At 35.6% G+C, this 16133-nt stretch overlaps 1 protein-coding gene across 3 annotated transcripts in view; it reads left to right on the top strand.

The window, feature by feature from the left end:
- Nucleotides 1-16133, top strand: part of CASD1 (CAS1 domain containing 1) — a 31339-nt gene that overhangs the window by 14645 nt on the left and 561 nt on the right. The window contains exons 6-18 of one of the 3 annotated variants that reach the window (XR_008575619.1): nucleotides 105-149; nucleotides 774-897; nucleotides 1911-2125; nucleotides 3123-3548; nucleotides 3966-4055; nucleotides 4638-4757; nucleotides 6740-6896; nucleotides 8445-8524; nucleotides 9387-9488; nucleotides 10778-10918; nucleotides 11462-11539; nucleotides 12475-12567; nucleotides 13611-13947. Coding sequence is in view for 2 of the 3 variants with exons in the window: in XM_054814157.1 (XP_054670132.1) it covers nucleotides 105-149; nucleotides 774-897; nucleotides 1911-2125; nucleotides 3123-3548; nucleotides 3966-4055; nucleotides 4638-4757; nucleotides 6740-6896; nucleotides 8445-8524; nucleotides 9387-9488; nucleotides 10778-10918; nucleotides 11462-11539; nucleotides 12475-12567; nucleotides 13611-13877 (1938 nt within the window). In the remaining variant the exon portion in view is untranslated. Of the gene's footprint in view, nucleotides 1-104; nucleotides 150-773; nucleotides 898-1320; nucleotides 1432-1910; nucleotides 2126-3122; nucleotides 3549-3965; nucleotides 4056-4637; nucleotides 4758-6739; nucleotides 6897-8444; nucleotides 8525-9386; nucleotides 9489-10777; nucleotides 10919-11461; nucleotides 11540-12474; nucleotides 12568-13610; nucleotides 16010-16133 lie in introns of those variants that run through there. The other 2 variants (XM_054814157.1, XM_054814158.1) reach the window with 2 other exon arrangements.

Genomic DNA, 16133 nt, shown 5'->3' with positions numbered 1-16133 from the left:
GAGTCACAGTTAATTAAATTGAGTCTTAATTAACCTGCTCAGTGTAATAATAAGTATAATTTGTGAAGATTTTAAAACTAATTTCTTTTTACTTTGTGTCTTAGAGTTCTGTGGCAAAACCTCATATAATTGTAGCAGGAGCTGCCACGGTAAGTTATACATATATGGGGCATTTTAGTAAAGAAGGAGGTTCTAGTACGCTCAACTTATGCTGTTAAGTTGGTTACATGATGTTGTTGTTAAATCCAGTTTATAATAAAAAATATACTCTCAGTGAATTTGCTGTTATAACAAGTAGTTCTAAAATATCAGGTATATTTTATTATAGTGGTATGATGTACAGTATTTGCTTTTTGGCAGCAATACTGGTTGATAAACATTGATTAGCTTGAACCAAGCATACTTAGTTTTCCTAAAATCAACCAAATTGGCCATTATTTATATATAATGTGTCTGGCTTTGCTACTTCATCATTGTTCAAAGTCAAGGGGCTTTTAAGTAAAACACCTTGCATCATTTAATTTATGACAAATCAAATATACTTTAAGTTGAATATTATATACTCTGCATTTAAATGGTCTATGTGAATGTAATTATCTGTCTAGACAGCTGCTTTGTCCAAAGGAAATTTTTTAGCACTCTAAAGGCGAAGACTAAAGAAATAATCTAACTTTATAGAAATAATGAAAAATAGCTACTAACGGAGCAATGGAATCAGTTAATTAAAGGTCCTCAGACATACAGGTTCTGGATCTCCTTCTTTATTTCTCCAGTGGTCTATCAAGATTCACAATGGCAGCAGCGAAGCCCTCGCACAATATAAAATCAATATCACTTCAATTGCACCTCTTTTGGAAAAATTAGCAAGAAGTAGTGATGTTTACTGGGTCTTACAAGGTAAAGTAATGAACAGTAGGTAACAATTTGTACTGTCACTGTCTGTTGAATCATTGTCTTGTAGGATATGGAAAACTTAGTCCATAGTGCTTACTTGCAGAGTAAAAAGGGTGTTGGTTGAATTCCAATCTGGCCTTTCTTGCAGCCTTAACTAGCTGGTACCTAACTAGCTGTTACTAGTGATGGAGATTTTAAAGCTGTCTCAGGAAAATCTTTTGCCTTCTGAACTCTGAATTCTTTGTTAGCTTACTCAGACTCAGTACGCCAGGTTGGTTCTCCCTGTGCTGCGCTCCATGCGTGCCTCTTGGGAGTCAAGAACACAAGTGTATAAAACAGCTGTATTCCTGTGTTTGTGTTCAATTAAATTTTCAGATTACATAAATAATGCGAGAGGTTCAACAAGGCCATCCTCTCTGTTTGTCTAGAATGAATAGACATCATTTCTGAAGCCTGCAGGCAAATAAGTGGTGTTCCCATTCTTCTGAAAAACTGAAATTCTGCCATCAGTTAAACTGGAATCAACAGGAGCAAGTGGTATATGCTTATGGACTATACCTTAGAGAAATAAGAAGCTGGTTTCTTCTGCAGTAACTAGAGGGTTTGAGAGATTATTTTTTTCACATGTCTATTCTGCTGTCTACCTTCTGTCCTCTTGGCTTTGGAGTCTTTTCTTGGGGGATTCCATTACTGAGAGAAGGCATAAGCAGCTCAGCATTCCAGCATTATGCACTCTTCATGGGTTTTGGGAAATTAAACAGGCATCCATGTCTGGCTGAAGCTTTCCAATCTCTAAGTACATATGCATGACTAGGGAATGGTGATGAGAACATTTCATCATAAACAACTCTTGTTACTACTGTAGTTACTGTAACAGTCACTCATTCCTCATTGTACATTTTTTCTGTACCATTAAACAATTGTGACTACCTAAATGAAAGCAGCCTGTACAACTTGAGCTAACTATTTGTCAAGTAGGAAATTAATATGCCTGTCCTTTGTCCTTTCAAATTCAGATCCTGTTTATGAAGATATTCTGAGTGAGAGTCGGAAAATGATCACTAATGAGAAAATAGATGCTTATAATGAAGCAGCTGTTCGTATTTTGAACAGCAGCTCCCGAAATTCCAAAGCTAAAGTTAAAGTGTTCAGTGTATCAAAATTGATAGCACAAGAAACTATCATGAAGTCTGCAGATGGCCTGCATCTCCCTGAATCAAGTAGAGATACAGTAAGTGTTTTTATCACTGGTCAATGTTAAAAAGTCATAATAATAAGAAAACAAGATTTCTGAAATGGCAGACAATATGAATGTAATGAGGACCTGCACACTCTTCAGGAAATTTTACTCAGAAGATCTCAAGAGGGAGGGCAGTGAGTTATATAGGATGTTTAAAAAACTTAATAGCAAACACATTAGTGCATAGCTAGATCTAGCTGTTAATCCGCCAGATCTTTTAGATCCTGAGAGCAAACTTCATGCCTTCATCTGCATGAATGAGTTGGAGTGATAATGATTTGTAAAGCAGTGCTAAGAAATAAGTCTTAAATGTTCCCCTGTGTGCCCATGTAATTTTGTTTAGTAAGGAGTATGAAAAGGATAAGAAAACACACAATATACACCTTCCTGGTTGCATGGAATGCCACTGACTTTATTTCTTATTTTATCTTTAACGTACCTATATATATATATACGCACATGCAGTAGCACCTCTGAGCTTTATCAGACTGCCCTTCTTGTGGCTGAGCTCTCTCACTGTGTCACTTTTGGTTCCACTCCTTTGCAGCTTTCAGTTGCTTTCAAGTACTGGATGAACTAAATATCTCACCACAGGTTTCAGTCTCATTGTCATGTTTTAGAGACTTTCATTACCATGCCCCTTTAGGACCCAAGTTTGTTGTGAGCTGTTTTTCATTTATAGTCCATTTAGCTCTTTATAGCTCCTTTTACAGGCAGTAGAGAGAACCCTTCTGTTGTAAGGATTAGAATTAGCTCTTTTTGCTTACCTCAAGAAGCTCAAGGGTTTCCTGTTCAGAGGAGGTGTTTTGACTGTACTGTTGAATGTGACTAGGTATATGGGGGTAATGTGAAGTTTTATCTATGTAATGCTAAGGGAGAATTGCATATGGTTTATATCAGTGCATGATCTAGACGAAAATTTCTTATGATGAAAATGTTCACTTTTTTACTAGAGACTAATTGACAAAATTGCCTATTTCTTTGACAGAATGCGATGATTCTTATGAATGTCTACTGCAATAAGATAATGAAGCCCATTGATGGCTCCTGCTGCCAGCCTCAGCCTCCTCTCACTCTGATACAGAAGTTAGCTTTCTGTTTCTTTTCTTTGTCCATTGTTGGATATATAATTATCAGTGTAATTCATCGGAATAATTTTCGGAAGAACAAATCATGCACTGATTTGGAAAGTGGAGAGGAGAAGAAACCTGCCATCAGCACTCCTAATGTTTCTACTTTGGAGATGCTCTTACACTCCTTCTGCAAACTTGGTCTAATCATGATCTATTTTTATCTATGTGACAGAGCAAATCTTTTCATGAAGGAAAATAAATTTTATACACATTCATCTTTCTTCATACCGATCGTGTATATCTTGGTTTTGGGGGTATTTTATACCGAAAATACCAAAGAGGTAATGATCATGCTGACATTCTGTTATAACATTGTTTCCAAGTTTGAGTGTAAAGAACTAATTGCTAAATATTGAAAGTTGTATTTTCACAGTCAGTATAACTCATCTGCAAAAAATGCACTTACAAACATTATAATGTTTGCATTAAATTAGATGCAAAATCTTTTTGAAAGCATATGAGTACGAGCGCTTTTAGCCATTGTCACTCAGTCAAATGTGAAGTGAGGATAACTCAGATACAAGAGAGTGTAAAGCATGTTAAAATCTGGTAGACCTGTGTCCGCTAGACAGAAGTCTTTTACAATTGAGACCTATTTACCCATAAAGTGGTTTATTGTTTTGAACTTTTTCTCCTCATTTTGTAGATGTTCGTTGTACTTTTTGGAATAGCAACACTCTTGTTTTGTTTTGCATTAGACTAAAGTGTTAAATAGAGAACAGACTGATGAATGGAAGGGCTGGATGCAACTTGTTATTTTGATTTATCATATCTCTGGAGCAAGCACTGTAAGTGATTTGAATTTTTTTTCTTTTTTAAGTGGGAATGCAATTTGGGTGTGTTACCTCAGAAGAAAGTGCAAATGCATGTTAGAGTTGAATAGAGTGAATAACTCATGCTATTGTTCCTGTAGTTTTAAAAATGGTATTAGCGGAATTAGTTTTTCTCTCTATTTAAGTGTACATTGCATTGATGGCATTTTATGCATTACTTAGCCAATGAAAAAAATACACTTGTTTCCTCCATGAGAGTATTATGTTAGTTTATTTTTAATTGCTAGCAAAACTTCATTTTTATGTTCAGAACTTGAAACTGCTGAAGGGGAGCTTTCAAAGATCCTTTCTTAACTCTCTCTTAACTGGTTACAGAATATGGAAAGTGAAGAGCAATAAATAGCAGAAACTCATTTCAACATCGTAGAGGTTAGGGCAACAAAAGAGCTTAGTAAGAAACAGGGAAATGTAGCATAATGTTTCTTAGTTAAACCTGATTTACTGCAATGTAGAAAAAGCATAAAACAGGGGGGGAAGCAAGGAAAATCAAAAGCATTTATGTGGCCATTTATAAAAGTACTTTATTTTTCTCAACAGTTTTTGCCTGTGTACATGCACATCCGAGTTCTGGTTGCTGCGTATCTGTTCCAAACAGGTTATGGACACTTCTCATATTTTTGGATAAAAGGAGACTTCGGTGTATACAGAGTGTGTCAGGTAAGAATATCTACTTAGCGATTTGTTATCCGAACAAATTTCTTTATAAAAATATCCATAATTTATCCGTACTCTCTAAATAATGTGATATAGGATTACTAAACCAAGCTTTGCACAGTAAGAATGGCTATTGTTTCTGTGTAATCTGACCTGTTTAATCGGTAGTGTTTATCTAATACAAACATATAGCATATAAATGATACTTGCAATGTAAAAAATCTAAGTACGTAACCTTTAAAATATCAAGACAAATATTTTCCAATATATTGCAATGGAGTTTTCATTGCAGCAGCAATTTACAAATATATAGGTAATGATCCAGGTAGGCTGGCTGGCAGTAAAGAGGGATATCATTGACAACAAATTTATTAGCTAAAACTTCCTAGATTTATTCTATGGTCACTGGTGAGTAAGAGGTTTACATGGATAGCTGTGATATTCTGAATCACCCTCTGGAACAGCCTTTCTCCAGTTACTATTGAGAATAGATAGGTGGTGTGAATGTTCTCATCTGCTGCCCCCCCTTGGCAAAAAAAAAATTGATGGTTTTTCCAAATTAGCCATTAGAAATACTTCATTTTGCTTCTCTTACCTTGTTCTTACACCATCAGTCTGCTCCATGTTGATATCTTCCCATGAGGTTTTTTTTTAATTATTAGTATGTTTCTATTAATTTTCTTTATACAAGTAGATAAATGTTTGGTGAATTCACTTGCTTAGATTATGAAAGCTTGTAATTTTTTTATGCATTTTTTATTTTTTCCTCACTTGTTGGTGAAATAAAAAACTTTTTGCTTGGTTAGTTGTGGTCATTAATAGTGTCCCGAAGCACTTGTGGTATCTTTCTTTCCTTCAGATGAGTGATCTTTTGGATTTGTTGAAGAAACTCTTCACGTTGCTATTAAGTATCCAACTGTTTTGGATTGAGGTAGACTACTAATACATGAACAAGAAGTATCACTGTAGTGTTTGTTACCTCTTTCAAGACATAGCAAAGTATTGCCAAATATTGTACATTACTTTTTCTTTCATTCTCAAGTGAGAATTTGTTGGGTGTTTTGTTGTTTTTTTTGTTGGGACAGTTAGTTCTGTGTAACAGTACATTTAACCATTTGATATGTAGAACATGGTCACAAATACCACCCCCCTCTACTGCTTTTCTTTAGCAACAGATGAAAATGTCACAACATGTAAGGTGAAAAACAAATATGAGGGGTTTCATTGTTGGGGGTTTTTTTTTTTTTTTTCATTTAAAAACTGGGGGTTTTCTGGGTCCAAAAGCCTTTTCAGTTACAGGTTTGAGTTTTCAGATCAAAATGCAAAATAGGGAGAAAACAAATACTTTCCAGTCAGCTATATTGATTCTGTGTGTTGTTTTCTTTTCCAAAGACAGTCTATTGGAGCCTGTATTTGTTAATAAAATTAATTTTCACACCAAAACAGTACTGGAGAATGTACCTGGTTTTGTGGTTTCCCTCCCAGGTTTTGCAGTGTGTGCTGTAGCTGTTTAGAAATAAATCTTTAATTGCTGTTAAGTGTTATATTGTCATGTAACTCAGGTCATCATACTTATTAAACAGATGACTACAGCCTAACTGCAGCACTAGTAGTGACATTACCCTAGCTTTAACTGAGCTAGCCCAGGCGTGATGGGAGTGAAAACAGAGAGGCATTTACAGCATCCGGCAACTGGAATACTCAGTCCCCAGCCTGGAGTCAGTTCTATTTTACCCTATTTTCATTGCTATCTCTACCCAAGTAGGCCAGCACAGGACAGGTCCAGTACTACATAATCAGCCAGCAGTCTTATATTGCATTATTGATGTTCCCCAAGATACTTACTGTCTTTCAACTGAGATATAATCAGCATGTGAGATGTAAAATAGGTAGATGTGTAGTGCTAAAGAAACATGTCCCTCATCTCTCTTAGATATGCCTCCTAGTTTATATATCCTCTGTCTCTCTCCTTTGACTCCTTCCAGGTTTTATTTCGTCTCAATTTCTTGGTCGTGGTACTGTGCATAGTGATGGACCGACCTTACCAGTTCTACTACTTTGTGCCATTAGTCACTGTCTGGTTTATGATCATTTATGCCACTTTAGCTATATGGCCTCAGATAGTCCAGAAAAAAGCAAATGGTAAGTTGGGGTTTTTTCCCCCTTCTGCTATAAAACATTTGCATGTTACTGCAAATGATAACCATACAGAAAACAATATTGTTAGTTCATCTCAGTCTCTTTTTAACATAGTCAAAATATGTTAAACAGCTGGTCACAGAAATACGGTTCACAGAAATAGATTAATTATATGTCAGTTGAAAAATGTAACAGCTGATAACTAAAGTCTTATCTCTGGTTACAGTCATATTAGAATACTTTTTAATAGGTTTTGACTGTCAGAAATGTGTTTTATAAAGAGTTGTGATACTACTGAATGCAAACTAAAAACATAGGTTACGCTATCTATGCTAGCCGAGATTGTTGCTGTAGTGTACTAACAGGTACGGCATGAGCAATGAGCATTTAGACTTTCCCATTCTGCATTGCTGATGTGTCTCCTCCATCTTGAGCACTAATTCTGCCATATCTTGCCAAATAAGAACTTGGGGTTTGTTATCTTAATATCTTAGATTAGGTGAACTATCAGAAGTATGTCTTGTGATACAGATACTTTAAATGAAAATTGTAGTGAAATCCTGGTTTCGTTTATGCATTGCAGTTCACTGAAGAGCTGTCATCATGTGGTAAATGCTTATTATTTAATTCACCTAAATTAGAACTAAAACCTTAAGAGTCTTAGATCTTTCCCTACCGATGGAGTAATATCCAGATTTTACAGTCTGCAGATACAACAATGAAATATACCAACTGCATGGTAGGAATAGATGCTGCAAAGATAGAGAGTAGTTTTACAAGATATCTCGAAGGCAAATAGCTCCAATACTTTTTTTTTTTTCCCCCCTACAAAGGCACTTCTGTTCCAGATACAGAGAAATTACTATTGTATGCTCTGAAGCAATAGTGTACTCTGAAACTAGAAAATCTTTCAGTGACAACTTTCACTTGTTTATGTCCCTGTTTACAGCTGCCAATTTGTATGGGGAGAGAGGGAGATGATCTCTGTTGCAATGTTGAGGTTTAGGTAGAGGTTAATATCAGTCCATAGCTTTGAGGAGCAATTTCTCAAGTTTGTCTTAAGAAGATACTTGTATTTAATGATCTGCAGTTGAGCTTTGGAGTACAACTGGTGCCTCAAAGTTTAATATTTCACATGACAAAAGCTGTTGGGCATTTTGTTTGATTTATTTATTTACGTTTGCCTAGAATAAGGACTGCCTGTGCAGAGTGTTTGGGAAAGAAGGGGCTTTAAAATAGTGTTTCTGTTTGAACACCTAAATTCTCTTCTTTCTGTATGTATGTTGTCCCTCTTTTAGATATGAGGCTTAAGTTAGAATTAATAGGTTGTTAGTTGCTGTAAATGTTTATTTTAGTTGCTTAAAGTAAAATTTAATATGTAAATGTAGATAGTGATAAAATATTGCTGGTAATATTTGAACATTTATTTATGAATGCATCTATTACTAAGCATAGTTACACTAAATAATTGGCAATTATTATTTAATGTGTCTGGGGGTTTGCTATTGAAAAATTGATGACTGTATGCTCACTAAATTATTTCTTCCTCAGGGAACTGCTTATGGCACTTTGGTTTACTGGTGAAACTGACTTGCTTACTGACATGTATATATTTTCTGTCATATTCTCAGGTTTGTAAATTTTGACTGTTTTTATCCTTACTGACCTAAGAGTATATTACCTATCTACTTCGTAATGTGCTCGTAACTTGTATATTTGCTCCTGTATCACAAATACAGGGGAAAATTGGAAGGTTCCTTTTTTTTCTTTTCATATTTGAATTGATGTGGGTGATGGAAAAAACACAGTTCTGTATCTTACTCTTTTGTTTGTAATACTTGACATGTTTTCAGTACACTACTACAAATGTAATAAAGACAAAGGTCTGTGCTTTGTTTCTGGGGTGGGATTTTTTCGATGTGCTTAAAGTTACTGGGTTTGCTAGCATATGGTGATACATATGATGATATGGTGATGTGAAGATCTGTGTCTTAGAGACATGGTGTTGGCTTTGATACTTTATCAAAAGACTGGTTCTCATGCTAAGTTAGCGACTTACTGCATGCTGTAAGTATAGCTGACAGAAACAAGGGCAGAGTTTGTCAGTCTAGGATTTTACAGAGGGGGTTGTGTGGTTTTAATCCTTCTTTGGTTTTAAGCCTGTTGAACTGTAGTCTTCTGTAAAGTATGCATTTGTTATCCCAACACACCAGTGGATCTTTAGGCCTGCAGTACAGAATGGAAGGTGTGCCAATACTTCCATGGGAAGTAAAACTGAAACCCTCTCTCATCTGAAGAAGTATTTCTGTTTGGGTTTGTTGGTTTTTTTCATTTGTGGGGATGAGTGCCTTTTAAGGAAGCCTGTTATTTTGGTAATGCAACGCAGCTAGTGAAATAGGGATGTGATACAGTTAAAAGATAGCACATTGACTTAAATTTACTAAATATGGTTGACATCAGTGTTAAAGCTTTTGCCATGTTTATTTTTTACAGGGTGCGTTTGAGAAGATCTTTTCTTTTTGGCCACTGTCCAAGTGTTTTGAACTGAATGGGAATGTCTATGAATGGTGGTTTCGGTGGAAGTTGGATCGCTATGTATGTAACATTTTCATAAATTTATATTAGGAGGGAGAGTTGTTTTCATTTCCTCCAGAGAAAGCAGGAGTTTGTCCCAGTGGATTGTTCAATAGAAGACGAAGCTGCATCCACCTTACTTCTGCAAATGTCTGTCAAAGCCTTGCTTAAAAGATGGATGTTGATTTTTTTTGCTGCTGTATTCTGCTTAGTTTGCTTTTAAAAAAGAAAGTCATAAAGTGACCTAGATTTGTCTTTTTTGAAAATTTAACACCTGTAGCACTTCAGGCTATTAAAATACAAGGTAAATTATTGCGGTGACTTTCTTGATAATATTTTTTGACAGTTGTATCAATTAAGGATATATTTCTTTTGAGGCAACTTTTAAAACACTTAAAATCAGGGTCTTGATGCCCAAACGAGTCTATTCTTGCACGTATTTTTAAATGGTTTTCCGGTGGGAAACTGCTTTCTTTCCAGTTATTGACCTTACAATGTGGGGGAATAGAACAGGGAGACACTGGTCTTTTATTTGCCTCCTTGATAAGGTAAGTGGAGTTTCTAAGATGGGAGCATTTATCTGCTAACCTTATCACGGGATCACTTGCACTCTTCTTCCTCTGGCAGTCTTCAGTAACTGAAATCTGCAGAGCACACAGCTGTCCCGTCCTGGGCTGCTCCTGTCAGCAGCGCACACTGTGTTGCGACATTTCAGACTTGGAGCTTTGTTGGTTGTAAACAGTGCGTGTTCTGTGATGCCACTAAAGACGAAGTCCCAAAATAAATACAGGAGACAAGCACCGCATGGGCCTGAAACAGCATCGTGTTGCTAGCTAATGAGAACTTGGCAAAAGATCATAAAACACTCTGTTGAAGAATTGTGTCTGTGAGAGAGGGAAGCACTTGTAGTGCTTCTTGAATGTTTTCACCTGCCAACTTGGGAGAAGGCCAGAGACTCATGTTTTTTTTTCCCTAGAGAAAGCCCTTTTCAATGCTGGCGTAGATTGCAGAGAGGATAGTAGGTACTTGAAAGCTTCTTGAAATTTCATTGTCATGTCTTTAATGCTCTGTGAAGCATTAGTAAGAGTATTTTATTTGTAGGTTTTTAGTTGAGTTAAAAATGCAGCTTATGACAACCTAGTGTACAAAGCCTATTTTTGTTTGCTTTGGTAAATCTCGGAAAGGACCTTTTGACACCTAAACTTTAGTATTACAGATAGTTTATCCTGTAGCATTTCTGGTAAGAGTTTATACCTGAAGTACTTGTAAAAGCCATGAAATATTCATTGCATTCTGTTTGTCTTTTACAGGTGGTTTTTCATGGGATGCTGTTTGCTTTTATTTATCTGGCATTGCAGAAATGTCAGATGATATCAGAAGGAAAGGGAGATCCTCTTTTCTCCAACAGAGTTTCAAATGTTTTATTATTTATTTCAGTTGTATCCTTTTTGGTACGTACCTAGTATAACTAGTATAATCAGGTTTGTAAACCTCTAAATAATATGTTTTCTGAAGTTCTTGTTTAGAAAATGTATTAATTTAAAAAATCAAGTTTTGATCTGGAGATATGTCAGCTGTGTTTTTGTGCATGGCCCTACCTATCTACCCACTAAAATATTTTTTCTTTCAGTCAAATGTAGATGAAAACATCTTCTCTCTTTTGGTTCATTGCAAAAGTTACAGGAAAATTGGATCATAAAAATAATATGGTAGATAATGCAGTTCTTATCTCCATTCTTGATTGCTCGTCTATTTGTGATGAAAAAATTGTCAACAGTACAGCTGTATCTTAGGCTCTGAATAAGTATGGTATTCATCAGTTGCAAAGAAGAATTTGAAAGAAACACAAAACTAAGCACAATGTATTTTTTTTTCTATTACTGTCCCACGTCTTAGTGAACCAAGTGCTGACGCACTTCAAAATAGCTTACCTCTTGTTTCATTTTTAAATGTTACATATAATTGCTACACAGACTGATTTTTATATCTTTTAGATCTACTCTGTTTGGGCAAGTAGCTGTAAAAACAAGACAGAGTGCAATGAACTGCATCCTTCTGTTTCAGTAGTGCAGGTAATTATAATTATAGTCCTTTTTCTTACTGTGATAGACTCTAGTCTGTTCTTGTTTGTGCTTTTTTAAAAATTGTTTTTAAATACAGAATGTCAGATATTGAGCTTCATTCTCTTGTCTGAAAGTGAAAAAGTAAATTGTTCACTGTTTGTCATTGCCTTTAAACACTGAAATCATATACTGTGATTATGCTTTTGATTAACCTTGATGTCCTTAGTGTAGGTTTCATATGCACTATTTAAGTGCAAACCCAACTTTTGACTAATTGAATAGCAGTGGCAAAGAAGAAAGCTGTAGGAAAGCATGAGTGTTTGGGAGGTATTGGTGTAGGAAGCAACTAGGGGACTCTGTAGTCACTTTTAGGCAGAGAAGAGGTGGGCCACAGGGGCATGCGTGTGGTTTTTTTTCAAATTTACATTTTCCTCTTACTGTGTCTGCTGCCCCACTACACCCCAGCTCTCTGATTCTTTTCTCTCTCTGCTTCTTTTTTTTTTCCCCCTTCTCTTGAGGGCCAGCATGTGTGGCTTATTTTTTTAATATTAATTTGTCCATCTTGACACTTTCTCTTTAAAAAATGAGTATTAACTCAGATTTGTGGCCACCTTCATTTTAGGCTGGCGTGGTATAACATGTTTTGTGACTATGCCTAGTGAGTGTACAGTAATATCCATCAGCATCATGGCCATGATTCTACTGAAGATGTAAATGTGACTTGCTATGCTATAAGAATGTGTGTAAGAGATTTGCAATTTCAGTACTTTGTTAAGTGTAAGCTGCATGGATTTTTGTTTGGTTTATGTATTTATTAGATTTTAAGGAAAATTTAATGCATGATGCACTTCAATTTAGATAGTGAAAATGAATAAACCTTTTTTTGCCTGTGTGTAATCTGCTTGTCATCCACAGTCACTTCTTTTTACTTTTTTCTAAAAAAGATTTTAGCTTTCATCCTCATCAGGAACATTCCTGGATATGTCCGATCTGTGTATAGCTCATTCTTTGCCTGGTTTGGCAAAATTTCTCTAGAGGTAAGTAGAATGATCAGAAGTACAGTGAATTGTAACTTAAAAATGTAAGGTGGTTTTATTTTCTCACTTGTAGTATAACACAGAAATAGTGAAAACATTTACTGGCTTATTTAATACTTTGCTGTTGTGTTTGACCTCTTTTAGCATTGTAGCTTCCATCTGCATTTAAAAATCAGCCGAAATAGCAGCCTTACAGTAACAAACTTATTTCTTACGCTGTTTTGGGGGGGAGTTTAGGGTTGTGAGAGTGGGGATTTCATGCTGGAGTAAGCTGGGGTGTGTATGCAGTTGGAAGACAAAAATTTAAGCCAGTTGAAGAATCAGCATGAATTACACTTACTAGCGTAAATACAAATGTATTTGTCCTAGAAAGCTTTCCTGTATTAACAAACAAATAGAACTTTACAATCAAAACCCTTCTTAGTGCGCATTACCTTGTTCCATTGAGTTTGTATGTTGAAAGAGTAGGAATTATCTTGCTTTCCATTTTATTTGCTGTTTAGTAATATTAAATGTTCAATTTTGTTGTATTAATAAAATCTATTTTAAAAAGGGAAAGGAACTTAGAGGAGAAACTCATTGTAATACAATGTATATGTAGTACATGAGTTTGAATTTTTTTTTAAAGGATCACATTTTCACTGTTCTGATTTCGGGTGAACTTTAAGGTGCCGATCAACTCCAGGGACCTTTGCATTCACCAGCAGTTAAAGCATTATCTTCTATTTGCAGGCACGTTAGTTCAGTCCCTCGCCAGAGATACAGTAACTGAGCGGAGGTGTATTCCTCCTCTGTTCTGACATAATGTCCATGACGTGCCTCTATGCCATATTCTGTCAAAGGCTAAGCAAACCCATTTTACTGTGTACTGTTACAGACTAACAGTTTTGTCTTATAGCAAAGATGTGGAAAACAGCTTCTCAGAGCATCTTATTTAATCATAAATGTCTGACTTAAGCAGAAGTACAATGTATCAGTTGATGCAATAGTAATGATTATATGTTATTTTATCTATGATTAAACACACTCACTTTTTCTTTCAGCTTTTCATTTGCCAATACCATATTTGGCTGGCAGCAGACACAAAAGGGATCTTGGTGCTCATTCCTGGATATCCAATGTTTAATGTTCTTGTCAGCACTTTTATATTTGTGTGTGTGGCACATGAAATTTCTCAGATCACTAATGATCTAGCACAGATTGTGGTTCCTAAAGATAACTCAACTCTACTGAAAAGATTGCTATGCATAGCTGGATTTTTTTCTGGACTACTCCTCTTCTCCGCAATGCAAGATCAGTCAAGGCATTAACTTGAAAAGATTCTTGGAAACTTTCTTCAGGTTTTTTTGTGTCTGCCTGAACAAAACTTCTCATCTGGAGGTACAGGAAGACATTTAAATGAAGTGTGTGGAAAATGTAGATAGTGCAAATGTACATATTTTGTGTGAAATTGCCTCCTCAAAGAATCTGAGAAACAAGAACACACTGTACAGAACTGCATGTGAAAATGAGTCTTTTCTACTGGATATATGTTTCTGTTTACATACCTGTTTAAACGTGACACGAAGAAGTGAAGTGAAATGGTTTAGCAATATCATGTGCATATCACGGAATTAACTTTACCTTGGGTCAGACGAATGAAGAGTGGGTGTTACTAGAGTACCACCTGTACATTACACATGCTGTAATCATTCTCATCAAGGAAAAAAAAAGAGCAAACTTGTGATCCTTCGTTAATGATCACCTTTAGCTGATGTAAAACATGAAGTTACTGGTAAACCAGGGCATTTTTCTGAACAAAATGGTATTTTTTTTTTGTTTAGAAATGGGTATTTTGGGTGGAGAATAGTATATGTTATATGAAACCCTTTATACTTGGAAATAAAAAGTCATCACCAGTTCAGTGATTTAAGGTTATAGACAAGTTTACATAGTATTTTATGGGGGGGGGTTAGAAATTTAAGATGTTTTCTGCAAATATGGTGAATTCTGAGGTGAAATTTGTTATAAAGAAAATCTTATTTTTTTCCCCTAAAATAATTTGCTTTTCCGTAATTTTTCCACTGATTCAGTTAACTGTGCAGTTTTCTGTACAATCCCAGTGAACAAACAGATGAATAACTTTCAGACACTCAGCTCAATATGGAGAATTTTTGGAAGACCTCCAACCTTTACCAGTCAGATGAAATCCTGTCACACACACTCCATCAGCTCTTAAGGAAATGGGAGAACAGGGGAACAGTGATCTTCAAACCTCTGAGTTTGTAGGTGACCTTGAACTGGGTCTCGTTAGGGAACTGGTGCCATATTCTATCCTGTAATAATATTTTCATTTAAAAGGATGCGAGTCAATCTGTTGATGTAACAAGGAGGAGGGATTGAGTGGTCATCTTGTTGCATGCAGATGGTTGAGTCTTAGAATTACAAATGAAATGAGATTGGAGCTGTTTGGAGGAACCTTTTTCCCCTCCTTTTTAGCAGTGCCCATCTTCCTTATTAACTCTTTCCTTTAGCGTAAAAAGGAAAATTGAAAGAAATAGCCCTTCAACATGGGAGTGACAAGCCGTAATTTACGTTCCACTCGGTGAAGTTGCGGCCATTTCTTTGGTGTTTGTGGTTTTGGTTCAAGTGATAGTTTGACCCCTAATTGCTTTTTTTCATTTTATTCTTCTACAGATTACCTGTTGTAATTCTAATTACTTGCAGTCAAACAAAAATAGTTTTTTCCAAGCATATGTGCAATTATGTATGATTATAAACAATACAAATCCTCATTTCTACTGTATGTACATGTTTTTGGTCTTATCCCTGTTAAAAAATTGAATTCCAGCCTTCAGCCACCAATGAGTGCAAAAGAAATTTGTCAAAGAATGGCTTCAATAATTTTTTTTTTTTTTGGTAGAGAACAGTTTCTTCTAAAGAATGACCAGTCATTCATCATAAAAAAGAAAAAATAAATCATTCCACAGTTTTACTAAACCTGCCAGCTATTTTGAAGCTATTGGAAAGATACTTGGCGATTTGTTTTTGGTGTGCATTAACGTTCCAAACATGGGAAGTAACCTCCTTGATCAGTACATTTGAATGGCCGAAAGAAATGGTATAGGTGAACACTGTAGCGGGAGATAGGATGCGTAACCTTCATCTATGCCAGTATTAGGAGCAATGGGGAACTGTGAGTTTGAGGGATAATTTTTGTTTTGTTCTTCACAACTTAAGTATTGTAGATATAATTTTATTTATCTGTTGTACAGAATCGGTTAAAAGGTTTATTTTTAATGTTTGAAATAATGCACTTGTTTACTGTATGTGGGATAAATATATTTTCAGGTTATGTAAAAAATATGACATAATTTAAACATTAAATAAACGTGCTGTGGATGCTTATTTTTGTAATGGGAGCAGCATCAATTAAGTAAAAACTTTTTATTGCTTGATTCTAGCTGGGCTACAGTTCACTATTATGCCTACCTTAAATCACGGATTAGTATTGCAGAGTTTCTGCAAAGTGATATTCTGGCTACTGTTACTTCAAATTAGGGGCAGATATTCACTTGTATCACAAA

The sequence above is a fragment of the Grus americana genome, chromosome 2, assembly GCF_028858705.1.
Source record: "Grus americana isolate bGruAme1 chromosome 2, bGruAme1.mat, whole genome shotgun sequence".
NCBI lineage: Eukaryota > Metazoa > Chordata > Aves > Gruiformes > Gruidae > Grus > Grus americana.
This window is presented reverse-complemented; position numbering and strand designations above follow the sequence as displayed.